This window comes from Marmota monax, unplaced genomic scaffold, assembly GCF_021218885.2.
Source record: "Marmota monax isolate L192 unplaced genomic scaffold, Marmota_monax_Labrador192_F-V1.1 WCK01_AAM20220418_F8-fsc00020, whole genome shotgun sequence".
NCBI classification, from domain to species: Eukaryota; Metazoa; Chordata; class Mammalia; order Rodentia; family Sciuridae; genus Marmota; species Marmota monax.
The window spans coordinates 963,304-985,472 of NW_026692912.1; the positions used below are offsets into that span (position 1 = coordinate 963,304).

The 22,169-nt window shown below is 32.7% G+C and overlaps 1 protein-coding gene and 1 long non-coding RNA gene across 6 annotated transcripts in view; one reads left to right on the forward strand and one right to left on the reverse strand.

Annotated features, from left to right (window-relative positions):
* LOC124097130 (uncharacterized) overlaps positions 1–22,169 on the reverse strand; it is a 144,025-nt gene that overhangs the window by 97,888 nt on the left and 23,968 nt on the right. The gene's annotated exons all lie outside the window — the stretch shown is intronic.
* Positions 1–22,169, forward strand: part of Fsd1l (fibronectin type III and SPRY domain containing 1 like) — a 68,671-nt gene that overhangs the window by 25,389 nt on the left and 21,113 nt on the right. For 2 of the 4 annotated variants that reach the window (XM_046451662.1, XM_058581596.1), the window contains exons 5-10: positions 3,130–3,152; positions 7,601–7,722; positions 14,307–14,516; positions 15,684–15,782; positions 19,600–19,729; positions 20,372–20,404. In XM_046451662.1, coding sequence (XP_046307618.1) covers positions 3,130–3,152; positions 7,601–7,722; positions 14,307–14,516; positions 15,684–15,782; positions 19,600–19,729; positions 20,372–20,404 — 617 coding nt within the window. The remainder of the gene's footprint in view (positions 1–3,129; positions 3,153–7,600; positions 7,723–14,306; positions 14,517–15,683; positions 15,783–19,599; positions 19,730–20,371; positions 20,405–22,169) is intronic. The other 2 variants (XM_046451663.1, XM_058581597.1) reach the window with 1 other exon arrangement.

Below are 22,169 nucleotides of genomic sequence, written 5' to 3' on the forward strand. Positions count from 1 at the left end.
TGTATAGCTCAATCTATAGTTTTCACCTTTATATGAATTCCTCAGTTTCAAAGTTTGTTTCAAGTTATTTACTGTGATTTTGTGACAAATACTTTTTTTTTTTTTTAATTTTTTATTGTGGGTTGTTCAAAACATTACAAATTTCTTGACATATCATATTCCACACTTTGATTCAAGTGGGTTATGAACTCCCACCTTCACCCCATACACAAATTGCAGAATCACATCAGTTACACATCCATTGATTTACAAATTGCCATACTAGTGAGTGACAAATACTTTAAACAATTGTGATTTTTAAAAGTTCTTTTGTGAACAGATAAATATATGTGTAAAAAATATAAAACTTTTGATGTATGGAGTCATTAGAAGGATGATGATTTTTATCTAAAGGAAAATAGTATTTTGAAACTACCTCTTTTTTTCCCCTTTGTATAACAAGACAAAAATGATAATATTACGAATAAATGTAGAAGTAATGAGTTGTTTCAGAGACCTAAATAGTGATGTTGAGTAGTGATGTAACTAATGACTAATGCTTCTTAGAAGCTTTCCAGTGATATACAATTCCATAACCTAAAATAAGTTTAAGCATTTACTGAGACTTCTTCATAACTCGTTAAATGGAGTTATGCAGATAAAAAATAAATATGCAAGCAGCAGAGCTATGGTAAATCCTGGGATCAGTTGGTACTTAATTCTTAATTAAGTACCAGATGCTTAATTCTTAATTAATAAAATTTATCATTCTTGAAATTGAAATAGAGGAATCAAGCTGTGTAGTAATATGTATCTTTTGGTTAGCTTTCTGCTTTGGGAGAAGAAATTCTAGAAAAAATTTATTTTCCATTTTAAGACATTTCTTAAAATTGGACACTTTTAGAGAAATATCTTTAGATTTTGAAACTTTTCTTTCTTATTGTACAAGATAATTTCTTTTTTTATGGTGCTGGGGATTGAACCCAGGGCCTTGTGCATGCAGGACAAGCACTGTACCAGCTGAGCTATAATTTCTTAAATTCTGCCTTCATACAGTATACATACAATAAAATTTGACCTTTGGAAGAGGAGTCACAGAATTTTCAATTTTATCAACATATAAATATATGAGAAAACCCTTTTTCCTAGATTATCTGACTTTTCAACTATTCCTTTACTGTTTTTTCACAATGTGATATATGAAATAATACCATAAAAACTTTGCATGCATGCATATGTGCACATACACACAAACACGAAAAATGATTCACTAAATTAAGCAACACTAGACATAAAAAAGAATCATCTTGGTCAGTTTAAAAAATAGTAATGATCTTCATATCATTGGGTTATATAAGGGAGATCGATAAGTAGCATTCCTCCAACAAAGTTCACAACCAATTAAGAGTTAAGGTAAAACAATAAAACTGATAAAAGGCCAAATGCTGATAATATAATATTGTATAATATGAGTTATACCATTGGGCAAGTTTCTTAGTATTGAATCCCAGAATTAGACAGACTAGCCCTCCCACATTTGTTCAACAGTGGCTACCTCAGTTTACTGTGGGTGGGAGTCCTCTTTCAGTGAAACTGAAAGCAGAGAGGGAAGGAACACAACATGTATTCTCTGTGGGCAAACAAACTGCCAGAAAAAGTGGAAGATACTGAACTTCTCATTTCTATTTTGTCCTTTCAAACTCATAATCAAATAAGTCATATTACTTACCAAGAAGAAATGAGGGACTAGAAAGGTTAAAGGAGTAATGCTAATGGCATTTCCTCCATGTGTAAAGAAATATCAGGTACAGAGGAGTCCCCTCTTTCCCTCCCTTGTATTTAAGATCTTTGTTTTGTAATTCTAGCTATGACAGTAATTTTTAAAAATCAGTATAATTAACTTTCTTTACATTTCTTATCCCTGGTACCAAACTAGTTTCATGTCTTAAAACACATATAGATGCCTTCCACAGAATTGGACTGTTTGCTGTAGAATAAAGACCTTGGAAAGAACTTTTAGAATCATTAAGGATCAAAATCCCTTAGTAAAGAAATAAAATGATTAGTATACAAGGTTACAGAGTTGGATAATGGTAATGCTGGAACTGTGTAACATAATTATCTCTGAAATCTCAGTGATATTCAGACTAAAATATTTTAGGGTGGTTATAAAAGTGACCAAAAGTAGAATCAGTGTTAGAATTGAAGGAGAAAGGCCAAAGAAGCATAGCTATATACATCTAATTAACATTAAATTTAATTAAATAATACTATTACTGCATACCAGGCATTATGCTAGGCACTAGGGATAGAGTTTTCAGCAAAATGGCCATGTTCTACCTTTGATATATTATTAACTGTGCTTAATAGTGTGAGAGAAAACTTTTGGCTATATTATATTGTATACAAATGTAAAAGGCCAATAGTTTTTGCATTTTCATTGTTTTTCCATGATTGGACCAACACCAAGTTATAACTCTGTCCCCTTCTTAAACTTGTACCTAAAAAAAAATAAGACATATGTATAATAGGTTAAGGTTTGCAGCTTCTGTGAAATCACCTGAGGGAAAGAAAGACCCCATTTCTAGAAGTACTTCTCTGGTCCCTCCTCATCTGAATTTCTGGCACTACAACCTAATTCTTTGGGGTAAAAGACTCGTAAGCTGCAGCCTAGTTTTGTACATTAGCAGGCAAACTCTAGAATGCAAAGTTCTTATCTACTCAAACATCTCTAAAGAAAAATTAAAGAACAGATTTGACATGTACAAGAAAAATCACTAGGATGCACAGAAGTGTGTGTCCCATAAAGAGATTTATTCTAGTTGAAAAATGTCAGACTGAATGAAATGGAGGTGTGTTTTAATGACCTTAAGGTAAGAAAAAACATTTAAAGTCATTTAGAATTAGTTTGGAGTGTTTTTCTCCTTTTAAGGGATTTATATGGGGTCTGGTTTTTCTATTAAGTTCTAACATCACATCATGAAAACTTATGTGAACGGTACAGATTTTCTGTAATTTATGTTTTGGTGAATATGAACAACTAATCTATTGCAGGGTTTATATCCTAACTTTTCTTGCATGTCACTGCCATTGAAACTCGCATGAAAAGCACTAACTACCTTCTTTCTCTTCTCCCTGATTTGCTTCAAGGCTGCCAGACAGATCAAGGATAGGTATGGTATAAAAACTATATTTTATTTAAGTATCAATATTGAAGTCAGAAATGAAATTCAGAAATAGTTTTTTATTAGAATTTTGGTTTAAATAAAAATGCCCAATGGCCAAGTATTTTTACAAAATAAAGATATCTCTATATCCTCTTGGGGTAATCAGTAAGATTTTTTTAAAAAAAATGTGTTTCAAGAACATAGTTATGGACAATTATGTGCTTCCAAAAGAATTTCATTTCTGGTATAATAATATAGTTAGTTTTAGAAAAGTTCTTAACTAGTTGTATTAGTGGAGAGGGTACTATTTTGAATAATTTAAAAATAAGTATTCCTGGAATGCATTTTCATTGTTTTTAGATTTAAATATAAGCAGATCTTATTTTCAGAGAAGTCACAGTATTTTAAAATAAGTCCTCAATAGCTAAAGTTCTTATACTTCACTCTTTAACACCTTTGTATTCTCATTCTATCCTGTTCCTGGTGCCATCTCTTTCTGTTTCTAATGCCATCACTATCTAGTTTATGTTCTGTGGGAAGAGAAAATTATTAAAGACGTTAGCTTAGAATGTTTTTCTCATTGGTAGAGGTAATAATAAAAAAGAGAACTTAGCAGTTGCAAAATGAATATATCAGAATGCTTAAATTGCTGCTGGCTACATTTGGATTGTGTTCACACAGCAGGAATGGATTTGGTCTGCTTGACCAGTCATTGAGCATTGTCTGTAGAGAGAACATAACTTAAGGTTCTTCATCTGAGGATCATAAGAATTTCTGAAAGGCAAAGCTCTTCAAACATTATTCTGAATCTTATATTAAATTGTTGTTCATCAGATAATTCATGAAAATACTCCTTTTGGATTGTATGAAAAAAACCAGTGTAGCCATTGTTAATTTTTGCAGGAATTTTCAATTCTGGTTTCTCTTATTTTTTAATTTGACTAGAAGGCAAGATTTACACAGTAGTAAAAGCATTTTTAGCACAAATATTAATTTTTTATCTTTTATATTTTACATCAGGTAGTAGTTAAAGGTATAGGTTGTTCTTATACATCCTGGATATAGAAAAAAGATTATGAGAAGTTTTTATTTTATTTTATTTTTTCATTGTTTTTTTTAAGAGACAAGGCCTCATTGTGTTGGCCAGCTGGACCCAAACTCCTGGGCTCAAGCAGCCCTCTTATCTGAGCTTCCAAGTAGTTGAGATTATAGGCACATGCCACCATTCCTGATGTGATTATGAGAGGTCAAAGGTGAAACATTAGCAATATGAGTAATGACTAATACAATAGTTTATTAATGAAGTAGATTTGAGTTGTGTCTGCTGGAATTTGCTATGAGCAATCCAAATTCCATTCTGCCTAGATTATTTTTCCTGTTTAGCTACTATTCTGTTACATTCTCCTCTGGTTCCTTATTTTTTGTATTAGAAGTCACTTCCTAATCAGACTTTGGGCTGTCCAAAGACCTTGTGAGAGACCTTGCAAAATCTTCATTTCAAGATTCTGTATGGTTTTGCTTCCCAGAATTCTGTCCTTATTCCTGATCTCTTTCTCTTTGTCCAGATTTGGCATAATTTTATTTTATGAGCACCTTTCATGACTGTATTCTTCACTGAAGCTTGACTTTACTTCCTCTTCTCAGCCAGCAGGCCAGGATTCCTTATTTCTGTTAGGGAAAATTTCACTTTTTAATTTGTTTTGCTCAAAGTTTATATATATATTTTTTTATTTTTTGGCTACTTTCAAAGTATTTGCTTCCTGCCTGAGGAGTATTTCTGGGTCTTAGCTTAATTATTTAAACACGATTTTAGCTTCATAAAACCCAGATTTCCCTAATATAGTTTCTGATCTCTCAGAAAACGAGTTTCTAGAATTCCATCATTACCTTTTGTAGTATGAAAATAGTTTTAAAATATAGTCATAATGAAATATTGTTTCATCAAGCTAAGAAGGGATTATTCTCTTATGTAAAGATGAATTTTAAGGAAGAGTTTAAAATCTGAGCAAGGAATCATATTTTTAAAAATGACCAAATTATATTGTTGTATTATGTGCATGTACAAAGATGTAACAATAAATTCCACTAAAAATTTTTAAAATGAACTAAAAGTATATTGAAACTTCAGTATCATTTGCTATGATTTAAGGTAAAAGAATGGCAGGAGTGAGAAGGAAAACTGAAGACTGAGAAATAATACATGGCATATTTCCAAAAATTTAAAATCACTGGTGTATAACTTAGGGAACTTGGTAATTTGGGAAGATGATTAGTTGAGAGAGAGAGTGAGTGAGTGAGTTATTGCTGGGTGTGATGGCACACTGAGAAAGGGGGAATCATAATTTTAAGGCCAGCCTCAGCAATTTAGTGAGGCTCCACACAACTTAGCGAGACCCTGTCTCAAAAAAAAAAAAAAAAAAAAATTAAAAAGAGATGAGGAATGTAGCTTTATTGGTAAAGTGCCTCTGAGTTCAATTCCCAGTATACCCCCCACAAAAAAAAAAAAAAAAAAAAAAAAAGAGGAGAAAAGGAGAGAATTATTGGTTCTTGGAAGAGAAGGATCATGAAGAGGAGAGGCAAATTAGGTTGTCTGAGAAAATTAAATGTGTTCATGTGTTTTATATAGTTGCTTTATCTTTGCAAAAAGAAGGAAGCCATCCTTGAGTTCAGCTGATACTATTAGAAGTAAACTCATAAGCAAGTCAAGGTGAAACATGCTTAACCACATGAATCTCTAGAGATGATTTAGAAATTTGAGATTTGTAATTTGGGCTTTGAGGCACATTTGTTTAAATATATTCAGTTTAAAAATAAAAGATATTGAAAGAGTGTAGCATGGTTGCATATTTGAATTGATTCATTTGAACTTTTAAGTTTTCATTGACTAGGAACCAGTTTTATTTTAGGCTTTGCTAAACCTTTCTAATCCACTTTTGGTAGACATTCTTTTTGTTTGTACTTATAGTGATTAAATCAAGTTTTATAGATTTTTCAGGTTTCATATTTTAAATTTTCTAAAATACTTTCTGATAATTTCCCTCAGCATTTCTCGTTAAAGAGTCATGTTGTTTATCAGGCTTAGAAGAAACCAAGTAAGTTCAAACCCATTCACTGATTTAGAGAGTGTTTAGTAAGAACCTATTTTAATGTAACTCTTACTGATGTCTTCAAAGGATACTTGAGACTATAAAGAACAACATACAAGACTAAGCGTTTATTCCTAACTTCTTGATATAATTTGAAATTTATTATTTGAGAATAAACAGCTTAATGTAATAAGTGTGGAATACTAGCATTATATTTGTCAATACAGTAAGCAGTCATTTTGAGTTCTCTTCCGTATAAATTGATTTTAATGTAGTACTTTCTTTTTGGTAAATAAATCAACTGTTTATTCATTGTTGTGTAGTGATTACTTTTTTAGTTGTAAATAACTGAAAACAGCAACATTTTGACATTTTTCATTTCCAAATAAGTGAATACATCTCTGTCTTGGTTAGATTTGATAGATCTGATTGACTAGGCGTGGCCTGGTTCCCTTTGTTCTTCCATCTCTATTTACTTTCTCTCCCAAATTAGGTACTAGGAGAATGCATTCATGAATAGTGCTTCTGTGTACCATTCTTTGATCAAAGATTATAAAGGACTTTGTAACACCTGTGGAAATTTACTGTTAATTTGAAATATAATGATAGTAAAAGGGTTTTTTTTGATCTCTAGTTTTAATTGAAAATAGTTTCCTTACACTATTGACAAATTAAGATCTAGCTTGGCTTCATTCTTTTTTTTAACTTCACATTCATCTAGTAAGTGTTTGTTGAAGTCCTATTATTTCCATGGCATGTAGTTCCATGGGGCTGTTTCTCTTAATATCCTTCCATGTATGTAGCTAATGCTGACAGATCAGTGACCTCTGCTGGTATGATATTCACTGGTCATGATTTCACCTTTTTCCTTTCTCATCCATGGCATGTCTTTAACAGGTACTACTATACTATACAATATTATATCCATCTGCTTCAATTCTTGTTGTAGGGCACACGATGTAGCTATTACTACAGGGGAGAATGTTTGAATCAGGTTGTATATACACTTCACTATTTGGCATGTGAAAAGGAGTGGGGGTGGCATCAGGAGGTCAGTATGATTGAGTGTACAGAGGTTCAGATGAAGGTTGGGTCTGGTAAGGATTATTTATATGGGATATTTCTTTTATTGATATTGGCACATTATACGGTTGTATAAAACTGGATGGAATTGCTAAGTTATCTTAGAGGTCTTTAAAAGGCATTTTTCAGATTTTTACTTAATTTTCAAAAGACAGATTTATATTTGACTGTTCTAGTCTCTGAAATCATTAGAATGAAATAATTTTTGTCTTTTCATTTTATACATTAAATGATTTGATACTTCTTGTTCTTCTGTTTTAAAAAGTATATTTGTGTTTACCATAGAGTCACAATGGCTTCAGCCTTTCGCCTTTCTTTGAAACCAAAGGTCAGTGACAGCATGACTCACTTAATGGTGGATTTCTCTCAGGAAAGACAGATGCTGCAAACTTTGAAGTTTTTGCCAGGTAAACAGCATGTATTACATGTACAGTTTTTAATAAAAATTTTTCCTGCAATGCTTTTCTGTAATGAACATTGGTATATTAAAGAAGCATAGTGTGATTTTTTTTCTTCATTCCACTAAATATTTAAATTTGGTAGTCTTTATTTTTAGAGAATTATTTTACTGGTAGTAAATATTCTATTTCAAGAATACCATTAAGGAGTATCATTTGATGGTTAACAGTGGGTCTTTAGACCAAACTTTTTTAGATTTGAATTTTGCTGTATACTTGCCATGTAATCCTGAACAAGTTATTTGACTTGCCTCATTTCTGCTTCTTTAGAATGTGATATTATTCTAGGGTTTTTGTAAGGATTAAATGAATTGATACTTCTAAGGCATTTGTATAATAGTATATGGCACATAGTTAAAGCTCAGAGGATGTTAGCTGTTGGCATATTATGTGATTGTATAAAGCTGGATGGAATTGCTAAGTTATCTTAGAGGTCTTTAAAAGGCATTTTTCAGATTTTTACTTAATTTTCAAAAGACAGATTTATATTTGACTGTTCTAGTCTCCAAAATCATTAGAATGAAATAATTTTTGTCTTTTCATTTTACAAATTAAATATATATGTATATATATATATATATAAACAGCAGATTGTATTACAATTCATATTACATATACAGCACAATTTTTCATATCTCTGGTTGTATATAAAGTATATTCACAACAATTCATGTCTTCATACATGTACTTTAGATAATGATGTCCATCACATTCCACCACCTTTTCTAACCCCCTGCCTCCTCCCTTCCCTCCCACCCCTCTGCCCTATCTAGAGTTCGTCTATTTCTCCCATGCTCCCCTTCCCTACCCCACTATGAATCAGTCTACTTATATCAGAGAAAACATTTGGCATTTTTGGGGGGGGATTGGCTAACTTCACTTAGCATTATCTTCTCTAACTGCATCCATTCACCTGCAAATGCCATGATTTTATTCTCTTTTATTGCCAAGTAATATTCCATTGTATATATATATGCCACATTTTTTTTTATCCATTTATCTATTGAAGGGCATCTAGGTTGGTTCCACAGTTCAGCTATTTTGAATTGTCCTACTATAAACATTGATGTGGCTGTGTCCCTGTAGTATGCTGTTTTTTCGTATAGACCAAGGAGAGGGATAGCTGGGTCAAATGGTGGTTCCATTCCCAGTTTTCCAAAGAATCTCCATACTGCTTTCCATATTGGCTGCACCAATTCCACCAGCAATGTATAAGTGTGCCTCTTCCCCCGCATCCTCGCCAGCACTTATTTTTGTTTGTCTTCATAATAGCTGCCATTCTGACAGGAGTGAGATGAAATCTTAGAGTAGTTTTAATTTGCATTTCTCTAATTGCTAGAGATGATGACATTTTTTCATATATTTGTTGATTGTACATCAGAAGAAAGATATACAAAAATTAACTAAAATGCATCAAAGACCTTGCAATTAGACCAGAAACTATGCAACTTATAGAGGAAAGCAAAGGTCAACACTCCAGCATAAAGGACAGGTAATGATTTTTTTCATTAGGACCCCTAAAGCTTGGGACATAATGCCAAGAGTTAATAAATGAAATGGTATTAAATTAAAAAGTGCCTGCACAGCAAAGGAAGGAGTAATGTGAAAAAAGAACCTACAGAATGGAGGAAAATCTTTGTTAGCTACATTTCCGACAGAGAATTAATACCTAGAATATATAAAGAACTCAAAAAGGTTTGCACCAAAAAAACCACCTAATTAATAAATGGGCAAATAAATTAAACAGAAACTTCATAAAAGAAGAAATAAAATGGCCATTCACACCAGTCAGAATGTCAGTCCTCAGGAATTCAAACAATAATAAATGCTGGAAAGGATGTGGAGAAAAAGGAACACTTACACTGTTGGTGGGATTGTAAATTAGTACATTCACTATGGAAATCAGTATGGAGGTTCCTCAAAAGACGAGGCATGGAAGCACCATACGACCCAGCCACAATATTTATCCCAAAGAATTAAAGTCATCATAGGGATACAGTCATACCCATGTTTTTATAGCAGCACAATTCACAATAGCCAAACTATGGAACTAGCCCAGGTTCCATCAACAGCTGAATGGATACAGAAAATGTGGTATAGATACACAATGGATTTTTATTCAATCACAAAAAATTATTTATTTGCAGGAAGATGGATGGAATTTGAAACGATTATGCTAAGCAAAATAAGCCAAAGTCAGAAGATCAAGGGTCATGTTTTCTCTCATATATAGAAGCTAGAGAGAAAAAAGGAAAAGAAAGATAAGGGGTGATCTCATGAAAAGCAAAGGGAGACCCGCAGAGTAGAGGAAGGTAGGCCAGCGGGTGAGAGGAGGGGAGGAAAGGGGAAAGCTCTGGGGAAAGATATTGATCAAATTATATTGTAACAACAGATTCACCATTATGTACAAATACAATGCACCTGTAAAAAAGAAAAGTAGCTCCTTTTCATTTCAAACTTGGTTTTCTTCCTAGAACAATGTATGAGTGTGCCTTTTCCTCCACAGAGGGTACCACTGTTACTAACATCTGTTTATCTTTCCTGAAATAGTCTAAATCTATACAAACATCACCACATGTATATGCAGAATCAGGTAGTTGCTAATATTTGGCAGTTTTTACCCTCAAAAAGATAAATTTGTTTCATTCAGTCTAATATATAATCCACCCCCTTTTGAAAATGGAAGCATACATATACACTGTTAAATACTTTCTCTTTGCCACTTGACAGTATGTAGGAGTTCTTTCCAGATCATTATAGATCTACTTCATTTTTAAAAAAATAACTAGATAGTAGGAATTTAATTAGTTCTTCTTGATGGATATTTAAGTTTATGGTCTTTTTCTAGTAGTGGCAATGATGTGGTAACAAAATGCTTAGGTATTTTGCAGAGATAATATATCAATATGTCTCAAGGATAAATTTCTAGAAATGGAAATGTATGTGTATTTTAAATTTTAATAATTATTTAAATTGTCAAGGAAATTTCACAATTTATGCTTCCCTGAAAATATTTGAATGACTGTATTCTTATACAGCCACAGTTTTCAGAGTTTTTAATTTTTTTCATTCTATTCTAATAGTGACATATGGGTTATCTGATTGTTTTAATTTTCATTTCTTTAAGTGTGAATGTATTTATCCTATCTTCATAAGCCACTTTAAAAAATGAACTCCTTATCTATGATTTTTCATACAATGGTTTATATTTTCATTAATGATATATAGCACCTTTTAGTATATTAAGGAGGTTAGCCTTTGGTCCTATATGTGGCATAATTCCCTCTTAGTCATTTGTCTATTGGTTTATAATGATTTTTTTTTCCTAGCAGAAATTTTAATTTTTATATAATCAAATATGTCACACTTTTTCTTTGTGACTTTTAGGTTTTAGAAAGACCTTACTTGGACCTTCCCCATTGCAAGATTATAAAAATAGATATACTTACTTTTTTTAATATTCTTTTTTGGTTGTAGATGGACACAGTACCTTTATTTTATTTATTTATTTTTATATGGTGCTGAAGATCAAACCCAGTGCTTCTCACATGCCAGGCAAGCTCTCTACCACTGAACCACAACCCCAGCCCCTAGATTCATTTTCTTATGTTTGTAGCCTTTTAAAACTAGACTTTAATATTTAGAACAATTTTAGATACATAGTAAAACAATGGAAAGTATGAGAATTTCCCATATACCCACAAAACATGCTTAGCTCCCTCATTATCTACATCACCCATCAGAGTGGTACATTTGTTATAACTGATAAATCTACATTGACACATCATTGTCACCTCAAACTCTGTAGTTTACAGTAAGGTCCACCCTTGGTGTTATACATTCTATGGGGTTGCACAAATTTATAATGACTGTAGCCACCATTATAGTATCATACATATTATTTTTATTGTCCTAAAAATTCTTTGTATTCTGGGGCTGGGGTTGTGGCTCAGTGGCAGAGTGCTTGTCTAGCATGTGTGAGGCACTGGGTTCGATGCTCAGTACCGCATGTAAATAAATGAATAAAATAAGGGTTCATCAACATATAAAAATTTTTTTTTTAAATTCTTTGTATTCTGCCTCTTTAGCCTTCTCTCCTCCCAACCCCTAGAAAATACTGATTCTCACCCTTTCCATAGTTTTGCCATTTCCAGAGGTCATATGGGTGGAGTCATACAGTAGGTAGCCTTTTCAGATTGGTATCTTTTACTTAGTGATAGGCATTATGTCCTCCATGCCTAGTTTTTTGTAGCTTGATAATTCATTTCTTTTTAGCACTGAATAGTCCATGTACCACAGTTTGTTTAGGGCAACTTGGTTTCTTCCAAGTTTTGGTAATAATGAATAAAGCTGCTGTAAACATCTATAGGCAGGTTTTGTGTGGACAAAGGTTTTTCAGCTCCTTTGGGAAAATACTAAGGAGTGAGGTTTCTGGATACTATAATAAGATTATGTTTAGTTTTTCAGGAAACCTCCAATACGGTCTTATAAAGTGTCTATATTATGTTGCGGTCCCACCAGCAATGAATAAAATCCTTGTTGCTCTACATTTTGTTGCTTTACAGCATTGGTACTGTAGTGTTATTTCATTGTTGTTTTAATTTGCATTGCTTTAATCATGCACCACATGAGGTAGAGCATCTTTTCATATACTTCCTTGTTATTTGAATATCTTCTTTGGTGAAGTCTCTGTTTAGATCATTGGCCTATTATTTTTTAATTCTTAATCTGATAATTCCATCACCTCTGCCATATCTGAGTCTGTTTCTGATTCTTCTTACAGTCTTTTCGGACTGTATTTTTTGTCTATAGTATGCTTGTAATTTTTTCTTTATAGCCACATATGATATATTAGGTTAAAGAAACTGTTGTGAATAGGCCTTTGATAATGTGATGGTAAGTTATGCAGGGATAGGAATCATTTTATGGTGTTTTGATTATGTCTCAGTCTTTTTGTGAATCTGTGCCTTTGAACTATGAACTTTACAGGTGCATCTCAGTAGCCCCCACTCTTACTTGCCCTTAGGTAGAACAAGATGGCTAGAGTGGACTGGAGTGAGACTGCTATTTCCCTTTGTCCTGGTGGAGTAGCCAGCTAGAGTTTTTTATTTCCTTTCACCCAGCTCAGTTAGGCTCAGATAATCCCAAAGGGGTTAGACTCTGGTTAGTTTTTTTTTTTTTTTTTTTTTGAGAGCAGATCTTGTTAAGGAAAACATAAGCTCTGGTGTATTTCAAAATGTTTCCTTTTCTACTCCCTATGGTATAAATATAAGTGGATTTTCCTCCATTGTTCCTGATGACAACCTGTTAAGCTCTTAGAGGAAAAATTCACAAATAGTAGGTGCCCTTCTACAATTGGAGCCACCTGGGGTTTTTGACTCAAACCTACCCACACTGAGCCTCCGGCAGCTCATCAATTACAGTTTAGGTATCCTTACCCCAGCACTGGTTTCTGCTTAGGTTTTTGCTCTAGTAAATTGTGACTCTCTGTATTTACCTGTTTGTCTCTTCATATTGAGGCCTTTTAATCTCAAGTCTCTTACAGGTCTAAGAATTATTATTGATTTTTCAGTTTGTTCAACCTTGTTTGTTGTTAGAAAGGGGTGGCTACTACCAGATTTCTTATGTATGTGCCAGATTGAAAAGTAGAAGTCCCTGGGAGTAAAATCTGGGTAATTAGCATATGTATCATCTCAAGCATTTAGAATTTGTACTGGAAACTTTCAAAACCTTTTGCTGTTTTAACAGGTCTAATGAATTATTGTTAACAATAGTTACCCTACCTGTGAGGCACTGGGTTTGATCCTCAGCACCACATAAAAATAAATAAAGGTATTATGTCTATCTACAACTAAAAAAAAATTTTTTTAAAGTACAGTGGGGTAGGAGGGAAGAATAGAAGTTCATTGGATTAGACAAAGAAAAATGAAGGAAGGTGGCGGGATGGAATAGGAAAGAGTAGAATGAAACAGACATTACTTTCCTATGTACATATATGAATACACAACCAGTGAAACTCTACCTCATGTTCAGCCACAAGAATGAGATCCTAATTAGAATTTGTCAAGATACACTCTACTATCATGTACATCTAAAGAACAAATTAAAAATCAGAATAGGGCTGGGGATATAGCTCAGTTGGTAGAGTGCTTGCCTTGCATGCACGGGGCCCTGGGTTTAATCTCCAGCACCACACACACAAAAAAAGAAAAAAGGAAAAAAGTACAGTATGTTCAGAAATAACAAGTCATTCTCGATTATTTATCCTTAGCATGTTTAGAATTTACCTTTTGCCATCTAAGATTTTAGTGAACGTTGAATAAGAAAAATAGAAAACTTTATAGATTTTTTTATAGCCTATCATTAAAAGGTGCTTTGAAAATAGTTTAGGTTGGTTTATTTATTCACTTTTGAATAGTTCAAAAGCAGGATGAAAAAGCAAAGCTTGGATGACAAACATAAATATTTTATTAGTGCTATAATAAATGAGAAATTAACTCCCCTACACACATACTTTTGTTTCTTCTCTTCAGTCCCTAAAGCTCCAGAGATAGACCCAGTGGAGTGTTTGGTGGCTGACAACTCTGTAACAGTAGCTTGGAGAATGCCAGAAGAAGATAATAAGATTGACCATTTCATACTGGAATACAGAAAAACTAATTTTGATGGACTGCCACGTGTAAAGGATGAGAGATGTTGGGAGATAATTGATAACATTAAGGGTACTGAATATATATTATCAGGTAAAATGACAACATCTCAACAGTCTCCTTAGAAAATAACTGTAATTATGAAAAATTTGTTATTTTAAAGCTTAAAATTATTAAGTTCTTTTTATCCGAGCTGATTTTTTAGATATTTATTGTAGAAGTAAATTTGTTTTAAAATATCAAGAAAACCTTTGTTTTAATTACTTAAGGACATTTGTAACCTGCTAAGATAGGATACATGTAAAATAAATATGAAGCGGTATTCTGAAAATAATATTTCAAGAGTTACACTTAGTTTTCCCTTTGTTTTCAGATTATATAAAAAAGCTCTTAATTTTTTAGATGTACTCACTACCCCACAATTCACTGGTACTGTAAATATTATCACTTTTGTTATTTAGTTTTACTTTAATGTTGATAGTTAAAGTAGAACTGTGATTTGGTTTTAGAAATTTTTGTGTTGGCCTTTTGAAAGACGTTTTGAAAGATATTTCAGAATTATACTCCATACTTGTACAGTTATGTGAAAATGAACCTCAGTATTATGTATAACTAAAACAAACTAATAATGCAAAAATAATGGTTAACAAACAAACACAAAAATATTCCCAGTATAGTGGGGACTTTAGATATTTTGGGGGCAAAACCCTTGGGAGGCTGAGGCAGTAGGATTGTGAGTTCAAAGCCAACCTCAGCAACTTAGCAAGGCCCTAAGCACCTCAGCAAGCCCTTGTCTCTAAGTAAAATATAAAAAAGGCTAGGGATGTGGCTCAATGGTGAAGCAACCTTAGGTTCAATCCCTGGTACCAAAACAAAAACAGCAACAACAAAAAAACACAGTGTTTCATAAATATAAAAATTCCTGAGAGCATCTCTTTTCCAGAAATCGAATGTGTTGTTTTGTAAATTTGTGACATCTCTCATTATATGAAGTACTGCTTTTCATGACACATAAAAGAGTACCTTTTTATCCCTGAATTAGGAAAATCATAAATTGTATATTTTACTTCTTCTGAAGAAACTAATAGGTAAATCATGATTCCTCTTATTGCAGGCATTATCACCATTTTAACATAAATTTATACTTTCCTTAAATAAAGAGATACTTCCAAGGAGGAAAAAAAAAGTCTGAAAATTCATTCTAATATTTTGGGGGATGAGTCCTTTATTTTGTGTCTGAAAACCATTTCATTTTTTCAGGCTTAAAATTTGATTCAAAATATATGAATTTCAGAGTGCGAGCTTGTAACAAGGCTGTGGCTGGAGAGTATTCTGATCCAGTGACCTTAGAGACCAAAGGTAAGATTAGTAGCTATTTATACAACATGAAACATCTAAAGTTATTCAAGACTTCGTGACAGGAAGCATTGTGTGGCTGAATTCCTTCCCCACCTCCTCTACCACCCCACCTCTGACTTTCCCCACAATAAGAATTATAAGGCAGGGAAAATAGGACTATGGTAGTGATTTCCATTTATGATTGTATTCATATGAGCAAATAGACTCATAGACTTGAGATGATAGTGTTAACATCTAAGAACCTAAGTCATTCTAGTCTCTCAGAGTAATTTGGAGTTAGTGGAAACACCCTAGTATAACATATTTGAACACAAATTTTTGCAACATTTACTAATTTGAAGGCCATAATGCCAAAGTTCTTCCCAATTGTGACATATAGTAATTGACTAAACTCTGAACATTTTTATAGGTACTTGGAACCTGGAGCTTCCATTGGCCTCTAGTTTATATGGCATTTGAATAGATTTGTATGCCAGAAATTTGATATGATTTGGAGGATGATATAAAAACATATCAGAATAAAACAAACTATGAGGCTTGAAAATTATTTTGTGTTTTACAGTGCTGGGAATCGAACCCAGTGTCTTACACATTCTGGGCAAGTACTTTACTCCAGCCCCTAACGGTCCATAAATTACTGATGAGACCAACTCAGAAAAATGTCCAAAAATATCTTAAAAAATAGGTGTAATTTGAGTAGTTTGTTTGAATTAGAAAATGTTTTTACTTGAGAACTACAGATAACGAAGATATGCAATTACTTTGAATTACATGTTATCAAACTGAGAAGTTACTGTGGTTTTTAATGAGATGTTTACCAAAGTATTGTCATACTTACAGGTAATAATCTTTTCTGTATTACTTGAGCTGTTTTTAGCCCTTGTCAAATAAAATTGCATTATTATTATATTCACCCTTAGGAGCATCATCTTTGTATTATTCCTTTTCATTATGCTTTACCAAACTTGGACATAAACGTGGTAAATTATTGATTTTTATGCACATTCCCTAAATTTAGAAATATGAATAGCTGGCTTATGGCTTCCTTGGAGCTGGGCTGGCTGCTTCTCTTAGCAATATCTGGATCTCACTAGTCACTCTTGACCTTGGGGTTTGTAGAGGGAGACTAAGTTGATTAGTCCTTTGAAGCATTTTTTACTGTTGAGAAAACCCTTTGAGGTGTGGGACCAGACTGAAACGTATCCTTGAGGGCCACTAATCATTGATTCTGATCTTCAGGGAGTAACAGAATAAAATTCATTTTACATGGCTGTGGGTCACGGATTTTCTGGAGTATTTTTCACAGCATTGGCATGACTACAAATTAGAACAAGAGCTCCATAGAAGTAGTTCTACTTTTTAAAAATTACATATTAAACAATTGTTTACTAATTTGACCTGCTGTAGTCCTTTTTGGCCAACCAATAGAAATAAGCCTGTGGACAAAGATTGAAGGGAAGGGAAGAAAGATGGAGATTAAATAGTTGAGGCCTATCAAAGTTTCATATCCTGCCACTTATAGTTCTTGGTATGGAAAATAATGAATGTTGTTTATTTGTTCCTTCAGTATATTTGTTCTGGCAAGAAAGTTGTCAAAAGTGATGAGTAATAATATTTCTTATGGCTAGAATTTTAAAGATGTGTTATCATTTACTTCCTTGTAAGGATAAATGATATTATGTTAATACAAAATTTTCTATAGCCTCAAATAGTAATGACTGTGATATAATTTTATAGTATCATGAAAGCAGCTACTAACAAACATAAAACATCTGGATTCTGATTTTGGTACCCTGTTTTCACAGACTTTTAAAGATATGGAAACCAATATGTTGTATATTACAGGGCTTATCCAGGACACAGGATCTCACTTTCAAAGAAGACTTTATTTTTTAATAATGAAGCATTATTTCTTATCTTAGAGAGGCTCTATAACTTTACTGAGGTTCAATAAAAGAACAATGCCCCTCAAATAGAAATTAAAGATGATACCTCTTGGATTGAAACCTAGACCTTCTTGTTTGTTTTTCTTTTTCTTTTGTTTGTTGTTTTTAATTACCCATAGCAATAGGACTCATTTTGACGTAATTATATGCCTTCTTGTTTGGATGCTGTGTTATTCTATAAGTCTGATCACGAGTGGTTTGAAGATAGTACTTTTTTCTTGCTATCCTTGACTCCAGATTGCTGATGACCCTTTTTTTCTTCATTATAACAAACATTAAGGAACAACTTTAGGAGACCTTCTTTATCCTTAGAATTTTAATGAGCCCTTGGGAATTGATGGCACCCTCAGAGCTAAAGCCTATTTTTCTTTCTCAAAAAAAAAATGTAGATAGTGCCTCGAATGCACAAGGCCATGGGTTCAATCCCCAGCAACCCTCACCCTCCTGCCAATGTAGGTAGCCTGACTTGCTTAATAACTTAAATATAGAAGTTAACTTTGCTTTCTTAACGGCAGTTCATTTTGGAAATTGAGAGTCTCAGTGTTAATCCTAACTTTTTAGTAACCTGCCTGTTAAGAAATCATTTCCATTTTTACTGAAAAGCTTCATTGTTTCTAGTTTCTCTAAATTTATTTCTGTTTAGATGAAGGTTTTATAAGTTATTAACTTCCTTGTGTAGTATGACATTTACTAGAAACTGTGTGGTCAGTAGATTTGTATTGAGAATGTGGTTTTATAAATAAAGACAATGAACAAAGAACTTGAAGTGTTCTTTATAGAGTGGAGGATAAAAGGATTCTTGATTAACTAGGTAAACTTCAGGCTCTCCATATGCTTTTTTTGTTGTTTGGTGATTTACACTTCACAGACACACTGAAGCCTTAGCTAAATTAAGTAATATACTTAAGTGAGATATATTGTAAGGAGTATTCCTTCAATGAATAATTATCAGATATTTAAATTTTGGAGGAAAATGTAACAGAAGCAGATTAATAGATAGCTTTCAAGATAGAGCTTCTAGAAATTACATTTTTAAAATAGAAGAAACTACTCATTGTACAGCTGTTAATACATTTCAGTGCTTTTCCCTGAGTTCTAAAAGAGGGAAGCTTAATGCACTGATCTCCTAAATTAGCAGTTTGACTAAGCAAGTCTTGTGAATAGTACAGATACTTCCTGATAATACCAAATAATCTGAAAGGCATAACTTTGTTTCATGATTTTTTTGTTTTTTGTTTTTGTTTTATTTTTATATTAGTGGAACTTTTCACCCTTCTACTCTTTGCCACATAAATCATTTATCAGCTAGATCAATTTTCTCACTCTGCCAGGCTACCTCCAATTTCTTCATACTCATCTTAATTTGAAACTAAGAAGTGTTTTAAGTATGAAATTATTAAGTATTATACTGTCAGAGAAGACATGTGTGCGCCAGACTTTTACCCTGTGATTTTTTTACCCTGTGATTATAATATCACTTTTTCCTTCTTAATTCCTACCAGTTCCCCTTCCTATTTACTCAAAACAATCAATTGATAACCATCGGGTATTCTAATAACAGGAAATTGAGGATACTGTGTGTTGATATAGATTCTTGTAGAACGAATAGCAGAAATACCAGTCCTGAACATTGAAGGCCCTGAACATTGCATTGTATTGTGTTAGAGTACGGGATATTTAGAGGAGAATAATGGAAAATAAGTGAGGAATTGTAAATTAAAACCTAATCATTGAGAACTTTAAATGTTAACATTAGTAATTTGAATTTTATTCTCTGTATACAGTGTTGAATCAATTGACTAGAGAAGTTATTGCTCATAGGTGTGCTTCAGAAAGTGGAGATATATAATATTTTATATTGTCTCGAACAGCACTGAATTTCAGTTTGGATAATTCATCATCCCATTTGAACCTGAAAGTTGAAGATACCTTGGTAGAGTGGGATCCTACTGGAGGAAAAGGTCAAGAAAGTAAAATCAAAGGGAAAGAGAACAAGGGCAGGTAACGTAGCTCATTAAATCTGTTATATGGATAAATGCTTGTACATTGGTTCTTATTTGATAACATTAAAATTCTTATTCTGTATACCAGTATGACTTATGATACATTAGTAATTCCAAAGTGAAAAATATAACATTGCTTGTCAATACATGAATCTGTCATTAACATTTTCACATTACTTTTTTCTTAGTTTCTTTCCTAATCTCCTTATACTTTTAAAAAATTTTATTATCCCATTTCCTTAAAGTTATATATACGGTAACTTGAACTAATTAGATGTTCCTAGAATAATTTCTGAATATTGGGCTTATCACCTATCTCACCTAAAAGTCTGCATTAGATGACAACTTTTACAGTTTATAAAAGCCCCACAGACTTGCCTGTGATGGTGGAACCCAGTGAATCCAAGAGTCAGGCTCAAGAATCTTTTGTTATTGTCATAACTTACCTAAATAATGTCAAAGTTTGGGAACTTTTTTCTTTTTTTACACAGGAAGTTTTTGCTGAAGATGAATATTTTTGTGAGTTCTAACAATGAATTTTTAAAAAATCCTCAGCAGGCTTTTAATCTAATTTTATTATAAGAAGTTAAACTTAATTTGTAAAGCAGTCTCTTAACAGTTGCCTATTTTTATCTGACAGTGTCCATGTTACTTCACTGAAGAAACATACAAGGTGATGATCTATGTCTGTCTAGTTTTAGGACTTAGTATATCTAGCTTGGCTGAGTAATTTTTTCTTTTAACCAGTAAACAGAAGCCACTGCAGCAGGCTTCAAAGCTAAAATATTGCTCTGTGTAGACTGTCTGTATTTTTGTAGCTTATGTTTTGAATTTATAGCATTATAGTGTGCTGCTTATCATTTGGATTATATTGTATAAAGATAACAAAATAAGCTTTAAAGTCTTCTTTAATTATTTTTTCTACTTTATTTATAACTGGCATCTTTCCTATTGTATTGAGTTAAATATATCTAACATTATTGCTTTGCTTTTTTTAATATGTTTAGTTGTTGATGGACCTTTATTTTATTTATTTATTTATATGTAGGACTAAGAATTGACCCCAGTGCCTTACACACATGCTAGGCAAGTGCTCTACCACTGAGCTACCATCCCAGCCCTTGTGTTTTTTTTTTAATATTTATTTTTTAGGTTAGATGGACTCAACACAATGCCTTATTTTATGTGGTGCTGAGGATCGAACCCAGGTCCCGCCTGTGTTAGGCGAGCGCTCTACCGCTGAGCCACAATCCCAGTCCCCAGCCTTTGCTTTGCTTTTATTTGTATTCAACACGAAGCAAGTTTGAAATGTTCTGTATTTTATAATAATCATGCAGCTTCCAAAGTATCAAGGTTAAGAAATAAAAGTCACTGCAGAAATTATTAGGACAGTGTCAGAAAAAAATGAATAATTTCAAATTACATGGTTAATAACATGTTTATTGAAGATACCGTATATCTTTACCAGAAACCAGAATATATTCTCTTTTCAAAGTTACCTCCACTCTTCTTTTCAGTTTATTTGTTCATTATTGATAAAAGTGATTTCACAGTGTGCTATAAATTATAAAATGCTGTTGGGTTTAATAGTCTTACAAAGTTTTATTTGGTTACTTGGACGATTTTTAGACTGCTTTGTATTTAGCATTGCAGGTTATATTTCTTTCTCTCTTTTCTCCTTTTAAAAGTATTTTATATGTAGGCCACTTCCGGAATGTTATACAGGTTCGGATCCCTTATTTGAAATGCTTGGGACTCAAAAAGTGCTTTGGATTTCAGATTTTTTTGTATTTTAGAATAGTTGCAAATACATAATTAATTATATTTGGTGGGGACCCAATTCTAAATCCAGAATTCATTTATGTTTCACATATACCTTGGTGGGGACCCAATTCTAAATCCAGAATTCATTTATGTTTCACATATACCTTTATATATATATGTACATAGGTAATTTTATATAATATTTTTTTAATGTATCTATATTTTGGCTGTGTCTTGTCACATGAGCTCAGGTGTGGGATTTTTTTATTTGTAATTATGTTGGTGCTTAAAAAGTTTCCAATGTCAGAGCATTTCAGATTTTTGGATTAGAGCTGCTCAAACTACATATATTCATTTACTTTAAAAAAAAAAAAAACATGGTGTCATTAAAAAAAAAAAACTTTTATTTTGTTTATTTATTTATTTATTTATTTTTATGTGGTGCTGAGGATCAAACTAAGTGCCTCACACGTGCTAGGCAAGTGCTCTACCACTGAGCCACAACCCCAGCCCTCTTTCATTTTTTTATTTTTTCATACATAATTGTTCACTGTTAAATGTGTGCTGAATGTTATGGAGTTTATAGGGATAAACACTGTTCTTGCCTCAAGAAATTTGCTTTAACTCATGTAGATAAGATTGCAGAAAAAAAGCAAGATAAACATCATGTGTAA